Raw genomic sequence first — 24932 nt, forward strand, 5'->3', positions numbered from 1 at the left:
TCTGTGCCTTTCGGCTTAGACTCATGATCTCAGTATGGCTGTAAAAGTTTTTTGTTTTTATTTGTCGTTGCCCTTTGGTTTAATTCAACATTTCATTGTGTAAATGTAACAGTTAGCCTCCACAGCTGGTCGTCCTCCCTGTTTGACCTCCGGTGCTCGCTGCCTCGTGTTTTTTATTCCACCCAGTCTCTCCCAGTTCCTCTCCATTTGGCTCTAGACTCCATCAGCTTTATGAAGGCTGACTGCTGCTTTCCTCTCTGAGGCTGTTTCATCTACATCTGTTACCCCCCACCAGCTCTAAGTGGCTGCCCCTCCCTCCCCGTTCACACTATTGTGCCAGCCCCCCAGCAAGTTGTCTGCCAGGATCTGCTGACACCAGCACTGGACATCCACCATCAACAATCTGTTGTGTTTATGCATCCCTCTTTTTTACTCTGAAGCTCTAGTACTACCTGGGGGGCGCTTAAGACGTATGTCATGCACTTAACCACGTCAAACATCTTAGTGTGGGTCGATCTGCTGCTCTTTGCTGGACCATTATCAAAGCAATTAAAAGGCCCACATTAGCCTCTGATGTGCTGCTCTACTGATTAAACCCAGTGGAGCTGAGGATGTGTGAGCTGAGGGAATTTTACTAAGTGCCCACTCTTATTCTCGTTTCTCCTGCTGAGCTGGAAAGGAGAAGGTCAATAGGAATCAATGGAGAACAAAAAAGTCACCCGTAGATGGAGATCTGGACACAATGAAACTCTCCTTTTCACTGTGTCACAGACGATATCCCTCCTGGACATCTCTTGAGGAGATGAGTCGCTGCACCGGTGACCAACGAGAGACGTACAGTAGCTTTGATTTCAACTAAAACACAGTTTCAATGTTTAGTGAAGGTTTCCACCAACATGACATGTAGTTCACTGCAAAAACTCAAAATCTTACCAAGTCTATTTGTCTTATTTTTAGTCAAAATGTCTCATTCCATTTGATTTAAGATGATTCGCTGAACAAGTGACATTTCAGCAGATGGAGGCACTTGTTTTAAGACAATGCATCTTAAATATCTTGTTTTGAGTTGTATTTTACAAGAAAACCCAAAATAAGGTTAATACATCTGAAATTAGGAGGTTACATGAAAGCAAAAATCTATTTTTGAGTGAAAAACTGCTATTTTTTCAGCATGTCTGGCTAGTTTTTGCAAATTTTCAGAAATATGGGGGAATTTTTTGCTGATTTCTGGATTTTTTTCAGACAAGGAAACAATATTTTTTGGTGCTCATAAATGAGGACAAGAGGAGAGTTAATATCAGGGGTGGACTGGGGCAAAAAAAAATCAGCTCTGGCATTTTTGGCCCAGACCGGCCCACAACATTATCAGTTGACTGAATCAAGCAGTCATTTTTGAATGACCAAAAACTGACAGAGAGGTCGGATTTCCAGAACAAAAATTCAAAAACATCCCTAGAGACCTATACAAACTTGTTGACAAGTTGGAAAAAAACAATTGCAATCCAGTAGAGCAGGGGTATTCAACTAAAATTCAAAGTGGTCCAGTCTGAGAAAATGTATTAAAGCAAATGTCCAGAACATCATAATGTCAAACCTGAATTAGTATGATAGCTATATGTCTGTATAGCTATATGTCTCTTTCTGCATTCTTCATATAGGATGGAAATTAAGTAACATTGGTTTAGCACGTCCATCAAAGGCCTGTAGGTGTAAAGCAGGAAGCCCTCCACAATGAGGATGTGAGTCTCCTCCTTCTCCTTGTGGTTGGACTTCGGGACGATCTCTGTGTTCAGGGTGTTATTAACGCCATGAGACTTCTCAAACTTCACCAGGTTCTCCAGCCATGCATTATGCGTAGATTGTACTCATCATGGTGTCCATGTCCAGAGCAGTGATGACATCGTGCTGCTTAAAGCCATCTTCACCAACTTCAATCTGATCTTGGGGCTTGAAGAAGTCATCCTGATGGACCACGCAGCAGTTGGGCAGGTTCTTGATCAGGTGGTTGGTGAGGGTGGTTTTCCCTCCATTGGTTACGTCGGCGATGCCGATGATGTACTTAATGTTCTCAGATTGGTCAAAGCTCGGAAAAAGAGTCAAAAACATCAACAAAAACCAGCTCGGGAGTGATCGGACGTGGATAAAAACTGAAAAAGAGAAGGTTGCAGCAGGAAACATCAACTACTCGAGTCCTCCATGGGGCTTGAGTTTAGTGAGTAAGGTAAGAGCAGAAAGGGAGCTGCCACTCAGACGTGGTTCTTTCACCCAGAGAGGACCTCTTTCTGCTGTCGCTGCTCCACATACTGCCCTAGTTGAGGTTTTAGGTGGAATATTCCTTTTAACCAGCCCCTCAGGTCTCTTTGAGGATTTTGGATGAAATACTCAGTTAAACCAACATTTTAGGTGCATGTCCAGGGATTTTTGTTGGAATGTTCCTTTAAGGTGGATGTGTGAGGACCTTGTAGGTGGAATACTTCCTGAAACCAACCTTTTAGGTCTACATTCAAAGATTTAAGGTGGAATATTCCTTTAAACCAACCAAAACTTCATGTTTTCATCACTATCAAGTGAGAAACCTCAACCCGGACTCCTCATAATGGCGTCTGAGATTTATGCTGCTGTTATTTGTTTAGTCCAGACTAAATGACAAAAATTCACAACTCTAATTTTATTTCAGGACTCTGTTATTAAATGTCAAAACAATCCATGTGACTCTAAAAACTCAACAGCTTTACAAACCCTAAGACTAAACTCTCTACAAGGATCCAAAATAAGTTGGACTTCTACATGAGAGCTTTAATTATTCTTCATCTACTTCCTGAAAAGTTTGGTCAATAAAAAAAACAAAAACTAATATTTTCAGCTGAACTAAAGACAGACTTTGTGATTTTTCTGCTCACATGTTGTGTTATAAACTTACTCTTTCAAATAAAAAGCCTCCTAAACCCCTGGAAACCAGTGTTTGTCCTGTTTCTGTGTCACTCCTCAGTGATCATAGACAGCCGGGTCATAATGTTTTTCGAGCAACACACCATACAATGACGTTTTTACAGTGAAGATTCTACTATGGAACCAGTTTGACATGTTCAGGCGTTCTTTGTGTGAAAACTCAGAGATTTCAGGTATCAGAAGGTGGTTTTCAACTTTCTTTGTGAACTTTCTGCTTCCACTTTATAATCCAAGGCTTTCTCTTGTTACTATCCTTTTCTTTCCATAGAATCTTTGGGCAATGTATATCATACAGCGATAAATATTTATCAAGAAAAACCTCATATGCAGCGTTTACCTCTCCCACATACACCTCGTTCCAGTCAACTTTAGTTAAATCAATCCTAAACTTCTCTATTGCTTCCTCCGTTCTCTTCCTTACATATTTATATGTTATCTTCTGCTTTTCTCTACTCATGTGACTTTCATAAGTGAGAAACAGGTAAATGATCATTTATATCATTACTTATCAATCCACTTTTCATATTATTTTCAACTGTATTAATGTAGATGTGATCAATTAAAGTTGCACTATTAGTAGTAAATCTACTGGGTTTAGAGATTACTGGGTACAGCCCCGTACTATATACCACATCCAAAAATTCCCTTGTTAATCTGTTTCTGGGTGAGCTCAACAAATCAATGTTAAAATCACCACAGACAATAAACTCTTTCTGTTCCTTTACCTTATTCAATAATTCTTCAAAATAGTCATTTGAATGCTTCTACTTTGGATCCAGGTGACCTATATACGCATGTGACTATAATATTTTTCCTCTTTCCAATGTCAATCTCCACAGTTATACATTCAAATAAATCATCAATTACCAGTGTCATACTTTCAACACACTTGCACTTAAAAGTACTGTCAACATACAGAGCCACCCCACCACCTTTTATTTTCCCTACATCTCTGATATAGCTCATACCCCTCAATACAGAAATCATTACCTCTGTCCTTATCATACCAAGTTTCTGAAAGTGCTATCACTTTAAATTTCCTTTTTAATGTGTTTAGATAATCCTGGATCTTGTAAAAATTTGCATATATGCTTCTATAATTGAAATGTATTGAAAAAGTGTTATCCAGCCCAACACTGTCTCTGAACTGTTCCTCTGTATAGTAATCACAAGTGATATTAATTGAGTTGAACAGATGATTATCTGGGTCGACATCATGTTCAAAGTCATAGAATTTATGGTTTGTTAGTTCTGAACTTAAGAATAACTGACTTACAGCCTCTCCTGCCAGACATGTGTCCTCCCAACCTGTCAGCATCGCCGTCTTCCTCCGGTTACTTTCAGAAACCGCACCCATTTTATTTTAATCCATATCCTTTTTTCATCGTTAGTCCTCCCGTCGTACACATACCATCATTTGTATTGTTCCAGATCTTTAAGCTCTCGTATCATGACCACTTTGGCTTGCTCGGGTGTTCCATTCAATCGAATCATGACCCTGCATTTCCGTGTCCATGTAGCCTGTATCTTGCTTTCTTTTCTCAAAATGCGAGCCTGTCTGGCGATTTCTGCATTCTTCTTTGTCAGATGTTCGTTCAAATAAATCCCGCCTGCCGTAGTAATTCCACCTTGTGTTTCCCATTAGCAATCCGAACCACGATGGCTGGTATGGCTCTGGATCTCCCAGGGAGAGAATAACATGCTGAAATCCCGTCACTCTGAATAACCATATCCTTACTTTTACTTTACCTTTACTTTTTAAAGAACTTTGTCACTTGTTTTTCGAGTGACTCCTGCTCCTCTGCCGGTGCATCTTCCTCACAATCATTGGCCACGGTTCTGGCATATGTCCGATGTGTAGTTTTGAGTCCAGTTATAATCACCTCGTCCTTCCTCATATATTGTTCCAGTTCCTCAATTCTTAATTCTAAATCGTTGATTTTCTTATCCTTCTCTTTGACAATGATCTTCAGGTCTGTTATTTCGTCCATCATTTTCATAAGCGTGTCCTGCTGTTTGGCCACTGCCCTCACGTCTTCAGCCAGTTGTCTCAGCGTTTTTCTTATTTCCTCCACATCCTCCTCAATTTTCTTTTGTTTTGCACTCATTTTTCTTTGTTGTGTTTCCCGTAATTCAATATCATAATCCAGTTTACTCTCTTTCTTTAGTTTGCTTTCTTCCTTACTTTCTTTCTTCCTGAGCTCATAGCTCATAGTCGATGTTGTCCGCCATCTTTACCACAGAACAAACTGTGTAAATGTAAACAAACTGTAATAAGCATTACCTAGCTGCTCCACTTGCTCTCAGTATTCTTGTTCTTATCTTTGTAAAGCCCAAACAAAAAATGTATCCATATTCTGGCTACATTACCAACAACAGCATCCCTGGAGTGACCGGAAGTTAGCCGACTTAGCGGGAGTGCTAATGAGGTTTGCTCTGGCACTGATTATTACCATCACACATGTAGCTTTTAAAATAAATCTTCTACAAGACACAGAGCTGTTGCTCCGTTTCAGTGTGAGCTCTAATGTTTCTCTGTGTGACTGTGTCTGACTTCCTCTAATAAAATCCTCCTGTTCACTGCCAGCTGCAGCCACAGATATATATCTATCTATCGATTCATATCTGTAGTCCCATCTACCGATTCATATCTATACTCACTAGTGCGGTCCGATGCAGTCTCCATGATGACGTTTCATGAGTATGTCAGAACCAAGTATGGACAGTTACGTACTGAGAAACGACCACAGTCTTTTTACTGCAAAGGTACAAAGCTGCTGGTCTTCTCCTCTGGCATCAGGAAACGTCTTCAAAGCTTCTTCAAATCCAAAATACAATCAAAAGATCAAACTAACGTCATTGGTGCATTCAGGTGCAGTCGGACAACGAAGTTGCGTTCATGAGCGTTGGAAATCGGAATATTAGTAATGTAAATTTCCAACGAAAATTTTGAGGGGGCTCACGGGGTGGCCAGTCAGATCACGGATGGGGGATCGGTGTCGCGTTATTTGTCTTTCTATCTACTCTGTCCTCTTGTCTGTCCTTTGCTTCTAAACTGTTTTCTGAACGCTGAGCTTGCTTAGCGGCTACAATGCAGAGATTTCATTGGCTGAGTAGCGTCACGTGGGATGCCTGAATTCGTATGTAATAGGTCTGTGTGTGGCTGTACACTAGAGTAGTGGTTAGCACTTTCGCCTTGCAGCAAGAAGATACCCGGTTTAAATCCCGGCCTTGGCCTGGGATCTTTCTGCATGGAGTTTGCATGTTCTCCCTGTGCATGCGTGGGTTTTCTCCGGGTACTCCAGCTTCCTCCCACAGTCCAAAAATATGCTGAGGTTAATTGATTATTCTAAATTTTCCGTGAGTGTGATTGTTTGTCTGTACACACGTGGACAAAATTGTTGGTACCCCTCAGTTAAAGAAGGAAAAACCCACAATTCTCACTGAAATCACTTGAAACTCACAAAAGTAACAATAAATAAAAATTTATTGAAAATTAAATAATCAAAAACAGCCATTACTTTTGAATTGTTGATTAACATAATTATTTAAAAAAACAAACTAATGAAACAGGCCTGGACAAAAATGATGGTACCTCTATAAAAGATTGAAAACTATTTGACCAGAGTGACATGATTAACTCAGGTGTGTCATTTAATTGACATCACAGGTGTTTCCAAACTCATAATCAGTCAGTCTGCCTATTTAAAGGGAGACAAGTAGTCACCCTGCTGTTTGGTGAAAAGGTGTGTACCACACTGAACATGGACAACAGAAAGCGAAGGAGAGAATTGTCCCAGGACATCCGAAAAAAAATTATAGACAAACATCTTAAAGGTAAAGGCTATAAGACCATCTCTAAACAGCTTGAAGTTCCTGTGACAGCAGTGGCTCATATTATTCAGAAGTTCAAGACCCACGGGACAGTAGCCAACCTCCCTGGACGTGGCCGCAAGAGGAAAATTGATGACAAATTGAAGAGACGGATCGTTGGAATTGTATCCAAAGAGCCCAGAGCAACCTCCAAAGAAATTAAAGGTGAACTCCAAGGCCAAGGTACATCAGTGTCAGATCGCACCATTCGTCGTTGTTTGAGCCAAAGTGGACTTCATGGGAGACGACCAAGGAGGACACCACTGCTGAAAAAAACTCATAAAAAAGCCAGACTGGAATTTGCAAAAATGCATGTTGACAAGCCACAAAGCTTCTGGGAGAATGTCCTTTGGACAGATGAGACCAAACTGGAGCTTTTTGGTAAGGCACATCAACTCTATGTTCATAGACTCAAAAACCAAGCATACGAAGAAAAGAACACTGTCCCTACGGTGAAACATGGAGGAGGCTCAGTAATGTTTTGGGGCTGCTTTGCTGCATCTGGCACAGGGTGTCTTGAAAGTGTGCAAGGTACGATGAAATCTGAAGACTATCAAGGCATTCTGGAGAGAAATGTGCTGCCTAGTGTCAGAAAGCTTGGTCTCAGTCGCAGGTCATGGGTCTTCCAACAGGACAACGATCCAAAACACACAGCCAAAAACACCCAAGAATGGCTGAGAGAAAAGCGTTGGACTATTCTAAAGTGGCCTTCTATGAGCCCAGATCTGAATCCCATTGAACATATGTGGAAGGAGCTGAAACATGCCATTTGGAGAAGACACCCATCAAACCTGAGACAACTGGAGCTGTTTGCTCATGAGGAGTGGGCCACAATACCTGTTGACAGCTGCAGAACGCTCATTGACAAATACAGAAATCGTTTAATTGCAGTGATTGCCTCAAAAGGTTGTGCAACAAAATATTAAGTTATGGGTACCATCATTTTTGTCCAGCCCTATTTCATTAGTTTGTTTTTTTAAATAATTATGTTAATCAACAATTCAAAAGTGATGGCTGATTTTGATTATTTAATTTTCAATAAATTTTTATTTATTGTTACTTTTGTGAGTTTCAAGTGATTTCAGTGAGAATTGTGGGTTTTTCCTTCTTTAACTGAGGGGTACCAACAATTTTGTCCACGTGTGTATATGTAGCCCTGTGACAGACTGGCGACCTGTCCAGGGTGTCCCCTGCCTTCGCCCAAGTCAGCTGGGATAGGCTCCAGCACCCCCCGTGACCCTAGTGAGGATAAAGCGGTGTATAGACAATGGATGGATGGTCTGTGTGTTTCCTGAGCTGATAACCAACGACGTAAACACAGGAAAAGATGTACCATGATAATAGAAGTGACCCGTGAAATTTAAAATGTCATTACAATTTACTGATTACAGGTCCAGGGGAACTTGTTGACCAGCCCCACTAGACTCTGGGACAGAGTCTAGTGGGGCTGTATACCAGATGGCCAGTCCACCCTGGTTAATGCATCTCAAATTAGGAGGCTAAATGAAAGCGAAAATCTATTTTTGAGTGAAAAACTGCTTTTCCTTTAGCATATCTGGCTTATTTTAAGACACCTAAGCTTGACAATCCTAGTGACAATCCTAGTGGCCTGCTGGGGAGCAGGGAGCACTGAAAGGGACAGAAAGAGACTGAACAGACTGGTCAGGAGGGCTGGTTCTGTGCTGGACTGTTCCCTGGACTCCATAGAGGAGGTGGGTGAGAGGAGGATGTTGGCAAAGCTCACATCCATCATGGACAATCCCTCTCACCCACTGCATGACACTGTGGAGTCTCTAAGCAGCTTTTTCAGCAGCAGACTGAGACACCCAGCATGAAAGAAGGAGCGCTATCGCAAGTCAATCATTCCATCTTCTATAAGACTTTATAACATCAGCATCACTGGCTGATGTTAACATAAAACTGGACTCTATCACATCATCCTTTATCACATATTCTGGATAGTTCTTGCACCATTTGAATATTATTATGCTTATAATTATATTGTTGTTTTATTGTTGTTTATTGCTGCTCATACTGTATGCTGTGTGCTGCTGTAACATGGGAAATTTCTACGGTCACAGGGAGTAATAAAGGATTATCTTATCTTATCTTATCTTATCTTAACCCTGGTGTCATCCTGCGGGTCAAAATTGACACGTTGTAAAGTTTGAAAATGTGGGGAAAAAATGTATTTTCAAAGTGAAACTTCTGATGTCCACATTTTCAACGTTTTTGGGAAATCTTTTAAATTTTTTTGGTGGAAAAGAAGAAATGTTAAAAATGTTTCTTGAGAACATTCACAAAAAAAACAAACAAAATCCACCAGAATTTTCTTGCCAAATCTGTGGGATTTGTTTAATAAAACTTTTAAGGGAAACTTTTAAGGAATTATTGGAATTTTCTTTCTGATGATTTTGCAAATTTTCAGAAATTTGGGGATTTTTTTTGCTGAATTTTGGATTTTTTTCAGACAGAGAAACAATTTTTTTGGTGCTCATAAATGAAGATTACAGGAGGGTTAAAATAAGTTTTCCAGCTAATTTTAAGATCTCAATATTCTAAATATCACATCTTATTTCAAGAAATCTTACCAAGCCATTTTTCACTTGTTCTATTGGCAGATTTTTTTCCCCTTTTTTCAAGGTGAAAGTTCCTTGAAATAAGTTTTTTTTTCTTGTTTTGAGAGGGGCATTTTTCCAGTATGAGAGTGATGTGATTGGCATCTCTACACTGTTAAGCTGGTATCAGTATTTTATTGTATTTTTTTCTCAGTTTATTATTATTTTTTCAGATTTTTCATGCTTTGCTAAATGGCAGATAACAACAAGTAATTAAAAAATATTACATTTAATATATAAATATATAAATTATTCACCCTTAAAAAACAGACTTACTCTATTCAGTCATTTTGTGTTGTATTTTTTTCAGGCATAACTTGCTGCCAATTTTTTCTTTTTCTTTTTTACAGATTTTTTTCTTTATTTCCAGTGTATGCATATACTCTGTGGTACAGACAATATACAGCATTTAACAATGATTATTCTGACCTGTTTTCATCCTGAAAATATTCCTAAAACAACTGTTTGTTATGTCTTATTTTAACTTTTTTAAACTATATATGTTTCATTACTGCTGAAATTATACTATTGACTTCCCCTTCGATCTCTTGACAAAAACATATGATCTACTTCATGAACTCTGCATGACAAACTTCATTTCATCACATGAATTTATTTAGAAGCTTTGAGACATTCACTCTAAAATAATAAGAATGACAAAAAACATTTTTTGCATCTTTAAATTACATTTCTATCCCCGACTAAAATCACTTTTTAAAATTTTGATGCCCAGTGTGGGTCAGGAGTTACCCATTTTCCAATGGATTTGGATCAGTTTTGACCCATGTTGTGCATCAAAGTGTTAAAAAACATTTCAAATTATTGCTAACTATGTGTAACTTCATGGTAGCCTAGCCGCGCTAGACCCAGCTCTTAAGACACAAGGGTAGGAATGCTCGACAGGGAGGGAGGTGGGCTATAAGGTTGTCTTTCAAATCACTCTGCAGCAATTGGGTAGGTATACAACCAATCAGCGCAACGAATAGGCTGACGTAGTTCCTAGAGCGCCGGATTGTGGCTAAGTCCCATTAGCTTCCCAACCAGTGGAGCCAACTGGTATGTTAAGGATTTGCCATATCCCGTCGGCATAAGTCCAAATACGTCTTTCTTCTCAATGAAACACTTCAGTGCCGTCCTTTGTTTATCTTTCAAGTTGAATTTTAGCTTCAAATCTTTAAGGGCTGTGGCCAAAGCCGAGTCGAAAGATAACTGTTTATTGTGCGCCGGTTGTTTCTGTCAGAATCGTCGCGCCTCTGTCATCACTTAGTTACGCCCGCCTTCTGACTCTACACTTCATGGTGATTGGTCCGGCCAGTTTTAGGAGAATCCAGCCTCGAGCCTTATGGAGGGTAACTAGACCCACTCTGGCAGAGAATTAAATTCGTTGCCGTGGGTTGTCTAGCGCGGCTAGGCTAACTTCATGGTGTATAACACAGGGAATAGACAAACACAAGACTGTTATATTACAAACACAATACAGACCTAAAGAGCACGCTGCATGTGCATTAATTCAAATATAATGAATAAAGACACAGTTTCCATAGCTTTCATAGTCCAGTTGAACCACTGTTTTTTCCAGAGCATATTTTCCGTTGTTCTGTCCTACCAGATGCCCTATTTTGGTTTCAGTGATAATATCTACTCAATTCCCATGAAACTCTGCACTGATAAATATTTAGTTTAAGTGTAGATTATTTGCATTAAAGGCTTTGAGACAAACTTCCCCTTATGTATTATTATGAATGATCCCCAACAATACCCTGTGGAAAAACCACTTCAGCGTCTTATTTCCCCAGATCCAAATCTTATATTTACTGAGTTTAATCAAAAAGCTTTCATCTGGGAAATATATTCTCATATTACTCTGAGTTTGAACTCCATCACTCTGACCTGCAGATTTCTGGTAAGACCAGCCTCTCCTGTCCTAATTAAAGTGAACTGTGTTCAACAGGCGGCTGGGGAAGTCTGAGGTTGGACCTACCAGCTCAGAAAGATAATGAATTGTGGTGAATAAAACTGCAGCAGGACTGTTCCTGAAGGACGACCTCCCTCTCCTCTCTCTCCTTCCTCCTCACCCACTGAGTTTTACAGCAGTCATTAGCAGCTCATATCCACTCAAGGCGGAGGCGATGGGCCCAGCCTGTGTTTTTCAGTCATGAAAAGGAGCCAACAGCCCCCTATTTTCATGCTTTTTAAGGCTCATTGACATGGAGAACGATGGCCGTGCGATGCTTTATGTGTCGGTGGGTAAACCCCAGCAGGTGAGCCGGAGTCTCAGTAATGCAACATCTTTAATGCATGCTGGGCCTCTCGAAACTACGGAGGGCTGCTCATTAGATCAACAAAGAGGAAATACAAACAAACAGCACCAAAGGGTGTGCTACATATCAGGGGCAGCCAGGTAGAAAGCATGCAGATATTCACCCGCTGACAAAAACACCTACATAAAGTTGTCCTTGAAACTTGATGTATGCAGAACATGCAGTGGATGAAAGCCAAAGTAACAAGCGGATTCACAAGGTCACTGGAAATCTAAAGGCCTGAGCAGGAAGCAGAATGGAATGACAAAAGAGAATCACAGTTTGATTGACTGTAAGCAAAGTGAGAAACAATAACTACCTGCAAAAGTCAAACATGTTGTAATTTATTCCTGTCACATGATTTTAGTCTCTTTTATAAATGTACTTTAAATCTAGAGTCTGTTAGTGAGCAATGAATAAAAAATGTATTTACACACACATTGTCATATTATGTTACTGTTATTTTTTTATTTCCACATCACAGTTTAACAACAGACATAATTGCACACTTATGATTTATTCTTTTAATTTTTACAAAAATATTATTTACACTGAAGATGAGATGAGTCACAAAATAAATAGACAAATATTAAAACAATCAGTCAGTATGGCGTAGGACACTTTTATTTGCACTCAGCATAACCGGAGTCTGGATCCTGCAGGTCTGAACAGGAGACCTCCCCGGTCAGCGCCGTAAACCTCTTTCCTTCTTCATTCTTGTGGCAGGCATCTAGGCCTCAGCCGTGTTTGGACATGCATTCTCATAGCTGTGAGCGCGTTCTGGCAAGATGGCGGCAGCAGCGTCGGTAAAGTCACTCTCACCCAGTTAACGTCAACGATCCCCTCACCAGCAGGAGTAGGAGAACAGCGGGTACTGGCTCCACTCGGCCACGTTGCCATGGTGATAGCCGTGGTGCACAGCCTGCGTGGTGTAGTCTGCGGTCAGGTGGTGTGGAGGGGGGTACTGGGCGGGACCCGGGCCGCTCCACTGACCCAGGGGCTGCTCCGCTCCGTAGGGGCTGTAGATGTGGTGGCCGATCACCCCCGGCTTGCCCGCCTGGGCCATGGTCATGTTGAGCACCCCGGTGTAGTCCTGGGCCCCCGGGAGGTGCTGGGGGCCGCAGTTGGAAGGACCGATCTCTTGTGTGCGGGGCTTTGAGGAGTCGTGATCGGGGACGGTGGCGACGTTGGGGACCCTGGACTCGAAGCTGCTGCGTCCTGAACCGCTGTTGCTGCTGCCGATGCTGGAGGAGGGAGATGGAGACTTTCCATACTCGTGGAACCTGGAGAGTAAAAGGGAGGCGCTCAGTGCTCTGATGTTTTTAACCTGACAAACTGGCCAGTGCCCTGACATTAAGAGATGGGTTCTGCTCAAGGTTTCTTCGCTGTTAAATGGGAGATTTTCTTGCCACTGTGGCCTTAGGGCTTGTTCTAGAGGTTCAGGGTTCTGTAAAGCATCTTGAGACAATTTTTTTTCTTATATATTATTTTTATGGCTTTATTGGATAGACGAAGCAAGAGAGACAGGAAATGGGGGAAAGGCATGGAGCAAAGGGCCGCAAGTGGGAATTGAACCCGCGCCGCTGGGTCAGAGAACAGCCCCTGTACATGGTTCACCTGCTTAATCCGTTGAGCTATACAGGCACCTCAGCATTTTGAGACAATTTGACCTGTAATTGGCGCTATATAAATAAAACTGAATAGAACTGAATACTAGTTGCGTAACTTCAGCAGTATTCACCTGTAGGGCTGGTAGGAAGCTGGAGCAGGAACCAGTTGCTCGGTGCTGTACACATCTCTGGTATCTGCCCCAGCAGGAGAGTCCGTCCTCGCATTCTGCTCCCTCTCAGCCCCCCAAGGAGAGTAACGCTCCTCTTTAACAGACTCGTCGTCTTTCCTTTTGGGCAGATCCCCTTCTTCTCCGTCGTAACCATCAAATGAGGACTGGCAGAAGTCTGTGAAGACACAAATCATCAATTAAAGATACAAATTTAAGACAAGAGAGAAGAACATGAATGGAGGAAGAGTCCTGAGGCGGTACCTGGTGGACTGTCCTCTTCAGAGTCCTTTTTCAAAATGTCCGACATCTTGGTTCTTTTATCAAGACATGCTGGGTTCTTGCTGGAACGCCTGTTGAGGAACACAAAGATCATTTCAACAACATTACCACCAATATCTTCAATACAATAAAAACTCTAACCAAATGTTTTACGAAATCTAGTTCCTGAATTTCAAACCCACCTCTTTTTATTGGTGCCTTCATCCCGGAATCCTTTTGCAAAGGGGTTGTGATCGATCTTCAGCTTTGTGATCTGCAGGAGGAGAGATTAAACTTTAAGTCTCTGTGTGTAATATCTGAGCAGAACTTAGCGTTGGTTTAACAGAAACCCACCTTGGTGTTCTGGTAGGCGGTGACTGCAGTGAAGGACGTTTCAGGGAAGGTGAACGTCTGGAAAACACTCCAGCGGACACTGAACAGGTCGTCTGCCTGGACAATGTGGAAGCGTGGATGGTAGCGATGCATGGAGTGTAAAATGATCTGCACAGAGGATGAGATGTTTGACCATGCAATCGAAGAACATGGACTCTCCAACAACCTTCAAAAACTTCTCGTGGCACCGTGTCTCGTGTACTTACATGGCCGTGCTGGTCGAGCGTGTTGTTGGTGAGCTTGAGCTTGAGGAAGGAGATGGACTGCTTCATCCAGTGGCTCCCCGGGGCTGGAGAGTCTGGGTGGAGGTAGGTCCTGCAGGGAGGCTGAGGCTCCGCTTTTCCTGCCACCTCCCATTTTTCTTTATTCCACTGTAAGGAAGGAGACAGATAATTTGTCAGCCTCTATTGGAGAATCTTCATCTTCTTCCCAGGCAGAGTGGAGATTGACGGCCGGCCAGTACCACCCACGGAGATAGGGGGTAGTACAGTGGGCTCCCAGCAGGGGATAAACAAACAGGAAGAGATAGCACCCTTTGATGTACAATGTCAGGGGAGAGGGGGGGAGGGGGGTGACAAACAGGGGATGTCTTGTCTGGGGATGCTGGAATCAACTTAGGGACATCTACAGACAAGAGGGAAGTCAAGGTTACTTTTCATTGTAGGAAAGTAAAAGAAATGAAACTTTCCTGAGTGAATGATAGCTGATCTCAACAGTCAATGAAAAATCATTTACCTTATACCTAAAACCATCCTCAGGGACCATGTCAACCAGTAAGATGTACTTGGCACATGGAATAAGGCCAGATAAATTGATTTTACAATGTGGGAACATCCTCCTGGAAAACAAAGAACGGAACACAAGTGGGAAAAATGAGCAAACTTCTGAGACACAAAAGAGAAAATTTCCCAACATTTTGCACTAAATCTAATTTTTCTGTTCTCTTACCTGCCCGGTTTAGTGATGATCATCTCTGTTCCTATTTCATGAAAAGTCTTCCAGAGTTCAGGGTCCTCCAGAGTCATCCTGATGTTGCCCTGAAGGTAGGCATCAGGGCCGGCAGCCATGGAGGAGGGAGGAGGGCCGCTGAAGTTGGACTTCAAGTCTAAAAGGAAATACGATTCATTATAGCCAAACATGACTGAAGGTGGTAGAATCCGTGGTCAAGAAAGGTCAAAAAAGACAAAACTAGTTGGAAAAATGAGAAAATACTGGCCAAAAAGTCCCCTGTAAAAGCAATAAAGGTCAAGTAACACTCACCTCGGATGGATTGCATTCTTCAAGCTTGAGAAGTTTTTTGCACAAAATGAAGATAAACAATCCAAGAGTCAGAGATATCCAAAGCGTGTCTTCAGCGCTGCTCTGCCTCATGTGAGAAAGCAAAATTCAGCAGCAGAAGGAGTCAGAAGGTCAGTCGGACTTGTTGCAGCAGATATTTCAGAGGTGCTGAGTCCTGCAGGATGAGGTGACCATGACTTTTAAGGGGAGTCCTGGTGTGGGTGGGGCCAGGAGGGCCATTCCCAGGCTTTGAAGTGACACAGAGCTGAGTCGGTGTCCTGCTGTGATTGGAGGACACTGGAAATCAAAGAGACTTAACAGAGCCTTGATACCGTCCCCACAGGAAGGGGGATGGAGGAAATGCATCTTTATTAACTGCTAAGAGACTTTAAAACAAATATGGATGCACTTCCCTGCTGCAGAGCAGATCTGGCAGCGGCACCACAATCTGTGTAAACATCATTCACACACACATAAGCACACACAGAATGCCATTTAGTGTGTTTGTGCAACGTGGTAAACAGCCAGCATAATTCTCTGGAAAACATGCCCCTATCAAAACAAGAAAAAAATATATTTCACGTAACGTTTACCTTAAATAAGTGAAAAAAATCTGCCAATAGAACAAGAGAAAAATGGCTTGGTAAGATTTCTTGTAATAAGATGTGATATTTAGAATACTGAGATCTTAAAATTAGCTGGGAAAACTTATTTTAAGCTGCATTTTACCAAGATTGTCAAGCATAGGTGTCTTCAAATAAGCCAGATATGCTAAAAAATAAAATGAAGCAGTTTTTCACTCAAAAATAGATTTTTGTTTTCATGTAACCTCCTAATTTCAGATGTATTAACCCTCCTGTTGTCTTCATTTACAGGCACCAAAAAATATTGTTTCCTTGTCTGAAAAAAATCGGCAAAAAATTCCTTAAAAGTTTCCCTCAAAAGTTTTATTTTTTAAAAAATCCCTCATATTTGGCAAGAAATTTCTTGTAAATATTTTCCAAAAAATCCTAAAAATATCTAAAGTGATTACATATATATCGGTAAAAGCTCTAAGATTTTCTTTAAGAACATTCACACAAAAAAATCAACCAAAATCCAGTGAAATTCGCTGGATTTTGGTTGATTGTTTTGTGAATGTTCTTAAGAAAGATTTTTAGCATTTCTTTGTTTCCACTAAAAAATGTTCAAACATTTCCCCAAAATGCTGAAAATGTGAACATCAGAAGTTTCAGTGAGAAAATATTTTTTCCCCCACATTTTCAAACTTTAAAACAGTTCAATTTGACCTGGAGGATGACACGAGGATTACATTTATTTTAAGTTTTCTTGTAAAATTCAACTCAAAACAAGATAATTTCAAGATTGTTTGACTTAACAAGATATTTAAGATGCATTGTCTTCAAACAAGCCCCTCCATCTTGCTGAAATGTCACTTGTTAAGTGAATTTATCTTAAATTGAGTGGGATGAGACATTTTGACTAAAAATAAGACAAATAGACTTGGTAAGATTTTGAGTTTTTGCAGTGTTCTTTTGGCACATCAGAGAGAACTGCAGTGGAAATAAACAGAATAATGCACCAAGATCTGTGAGCAGGAGTTTTATGAACTGTCCTCATACTTTGATTGCATAAAATCCAATACATTGATCCAAAAGTGCATAAATTAAGAGAATTTTCTGCTTCCTCCACTTTCTCCTTTCAGTGGGAGGGAACCTCTGTGTAAACCCATAATGGTGTGATGATAACATGCACTATTTCTGCAGGTAGCTTTTACTTGAGGGCATCTTCTGCAGCCTGTGAGGGCCGCAGGGAGTGTCGGGGTGAGGAGGGGGAGTTGTGTATTGGGGTGTCTAGACAGACCCACGCTCTGACAGATAATCTCATTAGGCTGGTTTCCCTTGAAGGAGCTGGTTTTTCTGCTTGTGGACAGAACCCTGTGTATGGGCAGGCAATTAACAGCCAGTTAGCACCACAAGCCCAAGTCAGGCCTGAATGGGACAATAAAGTCCTGCCACAGCACCAAGCCGGCCGTCCTCCCACACTACAAAAACTCAAAATCTTACCAAGTCTGTTTGTCTTATTTTAGTCAAAATGTCTCATCCCACTTGATTTAAGATAAATTCACGTAACAAGTGACATTTCAGCAAGATGGAGGGACTTGTTTAAACACAATGCATCTTAAATATCTTGTTAAGTCAAACATGCTTGAAATTATCTTGTTTTGAGTTGAATTTTACAAGAAAACTCAAAATAAGTTTAACCCTCGTGTCGTCCTGCGGGTTGAATTGACCCGTTTTAAAGTTTGAAAATGTGGGGAAAACAATATAAACAAATTCACAGTGAAAACTTGCATTTTCAAAATTTCTTTGGAAATTTTTGAACATTTTTTGAAATTCTCTTTTTATTCCATAAATATGTCAGCAGATACACAGTTTCTCACAAGCGTACATTACAAACTTTTTTTTCCAAATTTATAAATGAACAGGCGTACAAAACAGGTGTTTAATAATCGTAAAAAATAGAACACCTACATGCACACCAGAAAAAGAGATTATCCGACTAAACAAAGACAAATAAAACAAAAACAAATAAACCTGTGTAGCTGAGAACCAGGGAGGGTCATATTTCAGTTTACATCAATTAAAGTCTGATCTATATGGGCTGATAAACTCAATCCAACCATTCCAACATTTCTCAAACATATCTGTTTTGAGTCTCAATGTAAATGTTATTTTCTCCATTACATAAATATCATGCACCACATTAAACCACTCTTCTATAGATGGTGAGTCCTGACATAGCCATTTTTTTTGGAATGGCTTTTTTAGTGGCAACCAGCAGAGTTCTAGTTAGGGTAACCAGTAAGTTGTGGTGGCATCTTACCGAAGTATAAGACCTGGAAAGAAAGATCAGTCGTGATTCCTAAAACCTTCTCCATGCTACCTCTGATCGCCTTCCAAAAACCATGAATCCTAGGACACCCCCAAAACACATGATAATGGTTTGCCCCCAATTTTCTGAACATTTTTTGATGGACAAAAAAGAGATGTTCAAAAAAATGTTTCTTTAAGAACATTTGGGAAAAAAATCAATCAAAATCCAGCGAATTTCGCTGGATTTTGGTTGATTTTTTCCCCAGAATGTTCTTAAAGAAAATATTAGAACTTTCACTGAAATATATGTACTCACTTTAGATATTTTTAGGATTTTTTTGGAAGATTTTCATTTATTTTTTGAAAAATATTTACAATTTCAATTTATTTAAATTTTTTATTTCCTGCCAAATTTGGGGATTTTTTTCTTAAAAATATATATATTTTTTAAGGGAAACTTTTAAGGAATTCTCTTCCTGAAGATTTTGCAAATTTTTATAAATTTGGGGATTTTTTTCCAAATTTTTGATTTTTTTCAGACAAGGCAACAATATATTTTTTTATTGCCATAAATGAAGACAACAGGAGGGTTAAAACACCTCAGCTTGACAATCCTGGTCAAATGCAGCTTAAAATAAGTTTTCCAGCTAATTTTCAGATCTCAGTATTCTAAATATCATATCTTGTTTCAAGAAATCTTACCAAGCCATTTTCACTTGTTCTATTGGCAGATTTTTTCCCACTCATTTCAAGGTAAAAGTTCCTTGAAATAAGTTTTTTTCTTGTTTTGAGAGGGGCTTTATTTCCAGTGCGCCCTCCACATACACGCAGAATCCACGGGCATCACCGTTTATGGGCCCGTCTCTGAGTGTACCGTACCACGTTACTGCAGGGAAAACAAATGCTAACCTCTGCATCCATTAGCATAAAGGGAAAAAACCCAAACTTCAGTCCGCCCACTTGTTTCCACTGACATGAAAATTTGAATTGAGGTGATTTTCACATCTCATTCAGCCTCTTTTCTAGCACAGACACACCACTTCCACTTGGGTTTCTAATTGTATTCTGCCTGCTGCATACAATGCCTCCTGTAGGCGCAGCTCCTTCACGCCTTCATGCACAAAGGAGGCTTTTGTGTAACTGTGTGGAAAACAGGTTAGATACCAGACTATGCATAATATACTTTTAAAAGCAGAGTGTGAAGCGTGGAGATGGTTTTACAGTTTGAAAGACGGAGCAGCACCCTGGAGAAGCGGCAGTTAAGTGAGCTTAAAAAGGTGCGACAACTTCTTCCCCCTGTGAAATAATTGACTGGCTTGTTTGAGGCTCTTGTGGCGGGGTCGATGGAGAATAAAAACATCCAGCTTGTAATGATGCACTTACAGATGCATCCCATCATGCTCTGCGGCATGGATCCACTCCTCCCAACCTCCACTCTGGTGGCTCAACATTGGCCTTGAGGAAGTGCGATGTGTTTTTATCCTCCTTATGTGAGAGCAATTGTTGTCGAGGAGTTATTAATCACGGTTTCAGTGTCGCTCTCCTCACTTAGCCACCTCCTCTGGGCCTGGAAACTATTTCACAAGGTAGAGAGGTCACACTGCTGTTTTTCTTTTTTTTTTTTTTTGGGGATGTTTGGGAGCGAGGTGCCTTCGTGAAATGAAAATTCTCCACAGATCTGTTCAGCAGCGGAGAGTGAGTCAGAGCAGAGGTGTACGTTTCAGCAGCGGTGGTGTCAATCCCATTACACAGCGGGTCGGAGGTGACAGGTATGACTGGTGAGGGCCTCGGTGCACGTCCAGGGGGATGAACGCCAGGGACAGAAAGGGCTGCCTTATGCAACAGAGAGCCTGGGGGACATTTAGACTGGATGGCACATCAGGGAGGTCGTCTGGGGAGGACTGATAGGGCCTGCTGGATTTTATTTAAGGTACAAATATATTTAGGGATGTAGCTTTTTTACTAGTAAATGTTCACAGGTGACAGCACACTGGAAAAATGCCCCTTTCAAAACAAGAGAAACAAAAACTTATTTCAAAGAACTTTTACTTTGAAATAAGTGAAAAAAAAAATCTTCCAATAGAAGAGGTAAGAGATTTCTTGAAATAAGATGTGATATTTAGAATATTGAGATCTTAAAATTAGCTGGAAAACTTATTTTAAGCTGTATTTGACCAGGATTGTCAAGCTTAGGTGTCTTAACCCTCCTGTTGTCCTCATTTACGGCACCAAAAAATATTGATGCCTTGTCTGAAAAAAAAAATCCCAAAATTCAGCAAAAAAATTCTCAAAATTTATAAAAATTTGCAAATTCTTGAGGAAGAAAATTCCTTAAAAGTTTTATTTGAAACCCCCCCCCAAAAAAAAATTGGCAAGAAATAAAAAATAAAAAAATAAATAAAATCTAAAAATTGTAAATATTTAAAAAAGAATAAATGTCTAAAGTGATTCCATATTTATCAGTAAAAGTTTCCCTTAAAAGTTTTGTTTAAAAAAAATCCCCAAATTTGGCAAGAAGTAAAAATAAAAAATAAAGAAAATATAAAAATTGTAAATATTTTAAAAAAAGAATACATATCTAAAGTGATTCCATATTTATCAGTAAGAGTTCTGATATTTTCTTTAAGAACATTTGAGTAAAAATCAACCAAAATCCAGCAAAATTCGCTGGATTTTGGTTGATTTTTACTCAAATGTTTTTAAAGAAACATTTTTTTCGGCATTTCTTTTTTGCTACTAAAGAATGTTCAAAAAATTTCCCCAAAAAATTAGAAAATGCAGAAGTTTTCACTGTGAAAATACATCATTTTTTTTTTCACATTTTTAAACTTTAAAACGGGTCAATTTGATCCACAGAACAACACGAGGGTTAAAACAAGGTAATTTCAAGATTGTTTGACTTAACAAGATATTAACATTGTCTTAAAACAAGTCCCTCCATCCTACTGAAATGTCACTTGTTCAGTGAATTTATCTTAAATCAAGTGGGATGAAACATTTTGACTAAAAACAAGACAAACAGACTTGGTAAGATTTTGTATTTTGCAGTGCGGGAGTCTCACTTCTCAAAAGATGATGACACTGAAGTTATGTTAAACGGGCCATCCTTCCTCTGAATCCCCACATCTCATGTCTGATTGCACCGTGCCTCTCCTCCTCGACAGTGATGTTCCACCTCCCAGGTGTCAGTCTTTTGGCCATTTGCTTTAACTGCACGGATCCCTCTGCGCTCAGCAGTTAACAGCTGCCAATATACAGCCAGGGCCCGGGGATCAGACGGCTCTCTAGCAGCCCAATAAAGAGCCCCTGGAGTGGATTGACGAGAAATCTCACACCTTTCGCTCACATTAGCCATGCAGCATGCCCTTTTGATGCTTAATTGGCCACATTGAGGGGTTTGCAGAGATAGCAGTACAGGAGAGGAAATGATATCACATGAAGAAATGCCTTAACCTCACAACAGGTCGCCTGTATTTTTACGTTAGAGACTGTGAGAAGCTGCATTCGTTTCATTGTGTCTAATTTATGCTGTACCAGTGAACCCACGCAGTAACCACAGCAACAAATCTGGTGCATTTTCCCAGCAGGAAGGCAGAACTGATGAGTCAGATTTAGTTGGGATGAAGGCATTTTCATCCTTCAGTGGCTGCGAGGATTGGTAAAACAACAAACCTCATTTCTGTGAGAATTACTTTCAGCATCCTCTTTGGTAGCCCTGTCATCTCATATGCAGCAGCCAGGGGCCGGCTCAGCTCACATTTGGTCCACCACATAAGAAAACAAACCTCACATCGAGCTTGCCTGGCAAAGGGGGCAAATGACAACTTCACAGCACTTCATAAGAAACTCCTGGAAGTTGCTAATGAAGACTAATGACTTCCCTTGTGTCGGAGACTTCACACCAGAGTGTACAAGCCCTTTGACCACAGCGTCGGTGTGGTCAAATGGTAGAAGATGCTGGCTTTTAGGTCATTTGTTTAGGATTTGAATTTTGAATTTGGGGTCTGGGTGGTTGAGGATCAGAACTAAGAGTGTGAGGATGTGAAGCTCCTTGTGCACATTGGTGACATTGCGTTATAGAAATAGAACAGATTAGATTTTACTGTCCTGCATTTTCTAGTATAAAATGATCTCGTATCAAGAAACAGAATTGTTTTCATGCAGCCAACAAGTTATGAAGTAAAACATCAACTATGGACATTTTAATAATGCAGCTTCAATCTAAGGTCACAAACACTGAAAATAAACGCAGACGTACGAGTCTTTACTCAACTCAGCATGAACATCTTCTACACAGGCATCTTAAGTAAATATTCTACTCTTCTTGTTCTTCTAAGTTTTCGCCTTGCAGCAAGAAGATCCCCGGTTCGAATCCCGGGCTGGGCCTAGGATCTTTCTGCATGGAGTTTGCATGTTCTCCCTGTGCATGCGTGGGTTTTCTCCGGGTACTCCGGCTTCCTCCCATAGTCCAAAAACATGCTGAGGTTAATTGATCACTCTAAATTGCCCGTAGGTGTGAATGTGAGTGTGATTGTTTGTCTGTATATGTAGCCCTGTGACAGACTGGTGACCTGTCCAGAGTGTCCCCTGCCTTCGCCTGAGTCAGCTGGGATAGACTCCAGCACCCCCTGCGACCCTTGTGAGGATAAAGCGGTGTATAGAGGATGGATGGATGGATGTTTTTATGCTGCCTGCTTGGCCAGACTTCCCAGTAAAACTTCTACCTGGCTATACAGGAGTCCTAGTGATGCATTAAAGCGATCAACAAACATACAATTTGTAATCATTTTAGTTAAATCATGTGGATAGAGATTTTTTTTTGTATTCTGGTGACTTGCTTAGATGAGATGCATGTAACAAGTTTGTGTTACCATTTGTCCTCTATACCTCATTTTAATATTTACAGGTTAACTTATTTATATTTGCATACACTGCCGTTCAAAAGTTTGGGGTCACCCAGAGAATTTTATGTTCTCCATGAAAACTCACACTTTTATTCATGGACTAACATAACTGTACAAGGGTTTTCTACTCTTCAATGAGCCTTTCAACACCATTAGCTAACACAATGACTACGTTTATATGTCATTAATATTCGGGTTAAGGTCAATATTCCGGTTTCTGAAACATTTGGAATAACCCGTTCACATGCCTAAACAGACAGAGTTACTCCTGTTTACATGATCAGCGTAATCAATTGGGATATTCCCATCCAAACCGGGACGCACAGACAACGTCATGACGCAAATTGCGTCATTTCCATTTCTTCTTCCTGTACCCAAAGACAAAAACAACAACAGCAGTAGCAGCATCATCCTTGTGTTTTACCGGTGGGTCACGCGCCAGACGTGGCATACAAGTAGTTGCCGTACTCAAAAGACCAAGATTCCTTTCGGATGAAACATGCGCAGAACGCAAATTAAGGTTTCTTTCTATGGGGATATTCCGATGCGCGTTTATATTACGAGATATTCGGGTTAGAAAAGGAGTAACCCAGGGGTCTTATTCGGGTTTTTGCGGGTGTTTACATGGCCGTGCGCAACAGGGTTATTGCTAATATTCCGGTCATGAAAGGGTTTTTGACTGCATATAAACGTAGTCAGTGTAGCATTAGAACACAGGAGTGATGGTTGCTGGAAATGTTCCTCTGTACCCCTATGGAGATATTCCATTAAAAATTTGCCGTTTCCAGCTAGAATAGTCATTTACCACATTAACAATGTCTAGACTGGATTTCTGATCAATTTAAGGTTATCTTCATAGAAACAAAATTGTTTTTCTTTAAAAATACGGACATTTCTGTTCGACTGATGGGATAGGGAGAAAATGGTTTCCTTCCAGACAAACTTGATATAATCCTGTTTATTATATTGTTTTTTGTTTTCAGTTGTCTGTCTTATTTTTTCTGTTATCTCCGAATTTGTTATGTAATCTAACACACACACATATACACCTATAAATGATGCATATAAATCCACTATTATTATTTTGTTTGATGTATTCGTGTATCTACTGTTTTGGATGTTTCTGCAGGAAGAAATAAAAATTATGATTTAAAAAAATGACATTTCTCAAGGACCCTAAACTTTTAAATGGTAGTGCATATCCTCTAGAAATGTCAGGTTACTTGGATGACTCCAAGTTATGCCATTCTGCACTACTTATAAGGTCATTGCTTTGTTATTGATTTTATTTGATAGTATATTTTTATATATGCTTTTTAGAATACTTTTTTGTGCATTTCTGCTGCTCTGTAAAAATTTACTGACTGGAGATCACCAAACATCTGGTATGAATTGAAGAGCTATAACCCCACATTTAAATAAAGCACCTTATTATATATCCTGAAAGTCTGTAGTCAGGATGCACTCGAGTCAATTTTTGCCGATATGCTGATTATTCCCCCGACTCATTTCGGCCGATGCCAATTTATGCACATATTTTATCCAGCTGATTGCGGAGAACATCAAGTCTCTCCTGCAGTGGAATTAACACAACGTTCTGCTCTCATCGAGACGGTCCGCTGGCAGGTGCAGACATAAAATACGGCGCTGTTCAAATGCTCACATTTGCTTTGCAAAATAAGAAAACAACTTTAATTTACATG

At 40.3% G+C, this 24932-nt stretch overlaps 1 protein-coding gene across 2 annotated transcripts; it reads right to left on the reverse strand.

Moving 5' to 3' along the window:
- Nucleotides 1-12188: 12188 nt before the first annotated feature.
- On the reverse strand, nt 12189-17568 carry tbx16 (T-box transcription factor 16). 2 transcript variants are annotated; one of them, XM_022217208.2, is made up of 9 exons: nt 15432-17568; nt 15120-15276; nt 14907-15009; nt 14378-14542; nt 14133-14279; nt 13982-14052; nt 13782-13870; nt 13482-13695; nt 12189-13023 (listed from the first exon to the last, which is right to left on the reverse strand). In XM_022217208.2, exons 1-9 carry the CDS (start codon nt 15445-15447, stop codon nt 12585-12587), a joined length of 1401 nt encoding a protein of 466 aa, XP_022072900.2. In that variant the 5' UTR covers nt 15448-17568; the 3' UTR covers nt 12189-12584. The 2 variants fall into 2 exon arrangements, with proteins under 2 accessions (XP_022072900.2, XP_022072899.2); XM_022217207.2 differs by having other exon boundaries at nt 15120-17568.
- Nucleotides 17569-24932: the final 7364 nt, after the last annotated feature.

This window comes from Acanthochromis polyacanthus, chromosome 7 (genome assembly GCF_021347895.1).
Source record: "Acanthochromis polyacanthus isolate Apoly-LR-REF ecotype Palm Island chromosome 7, KAUST_Apoly_ChrSc, whole genome shotgun sequence".
NCBI classification, from domain to species: domain Eukaryota; kingdom Metazoa; phylum Chordata; class Actinopteri; family Pomacentridae; genus Acanthochromis; species Acanthochromis polyacanthus.

Excerpts from the sequence above, each read along its gene's own strand:
- tbx16 (XM_022217207.2), bottom strand. The coding sequence starts at position 15,310 with ATGTTTGGCTATAATGAATCGTATTTCCTTTTAGACTTGAAGTCCAAC. Across the intron at positions 14,280-14,377 it reads CGCTCGACCAGCACGGCCAT|ATCATTTTACACTCCATGCA; the intron begins GTAAGTACACGA and ends TCCTCTGTGCAG. Across the intron at positions 13,871-13,981 it reads GAAGGCACCAATAAAAAGAG|GCGTTCCAGCAAGAACCCAG; the intron begins GTGGGTTTGAAA and ends GTTCCTCAACAG.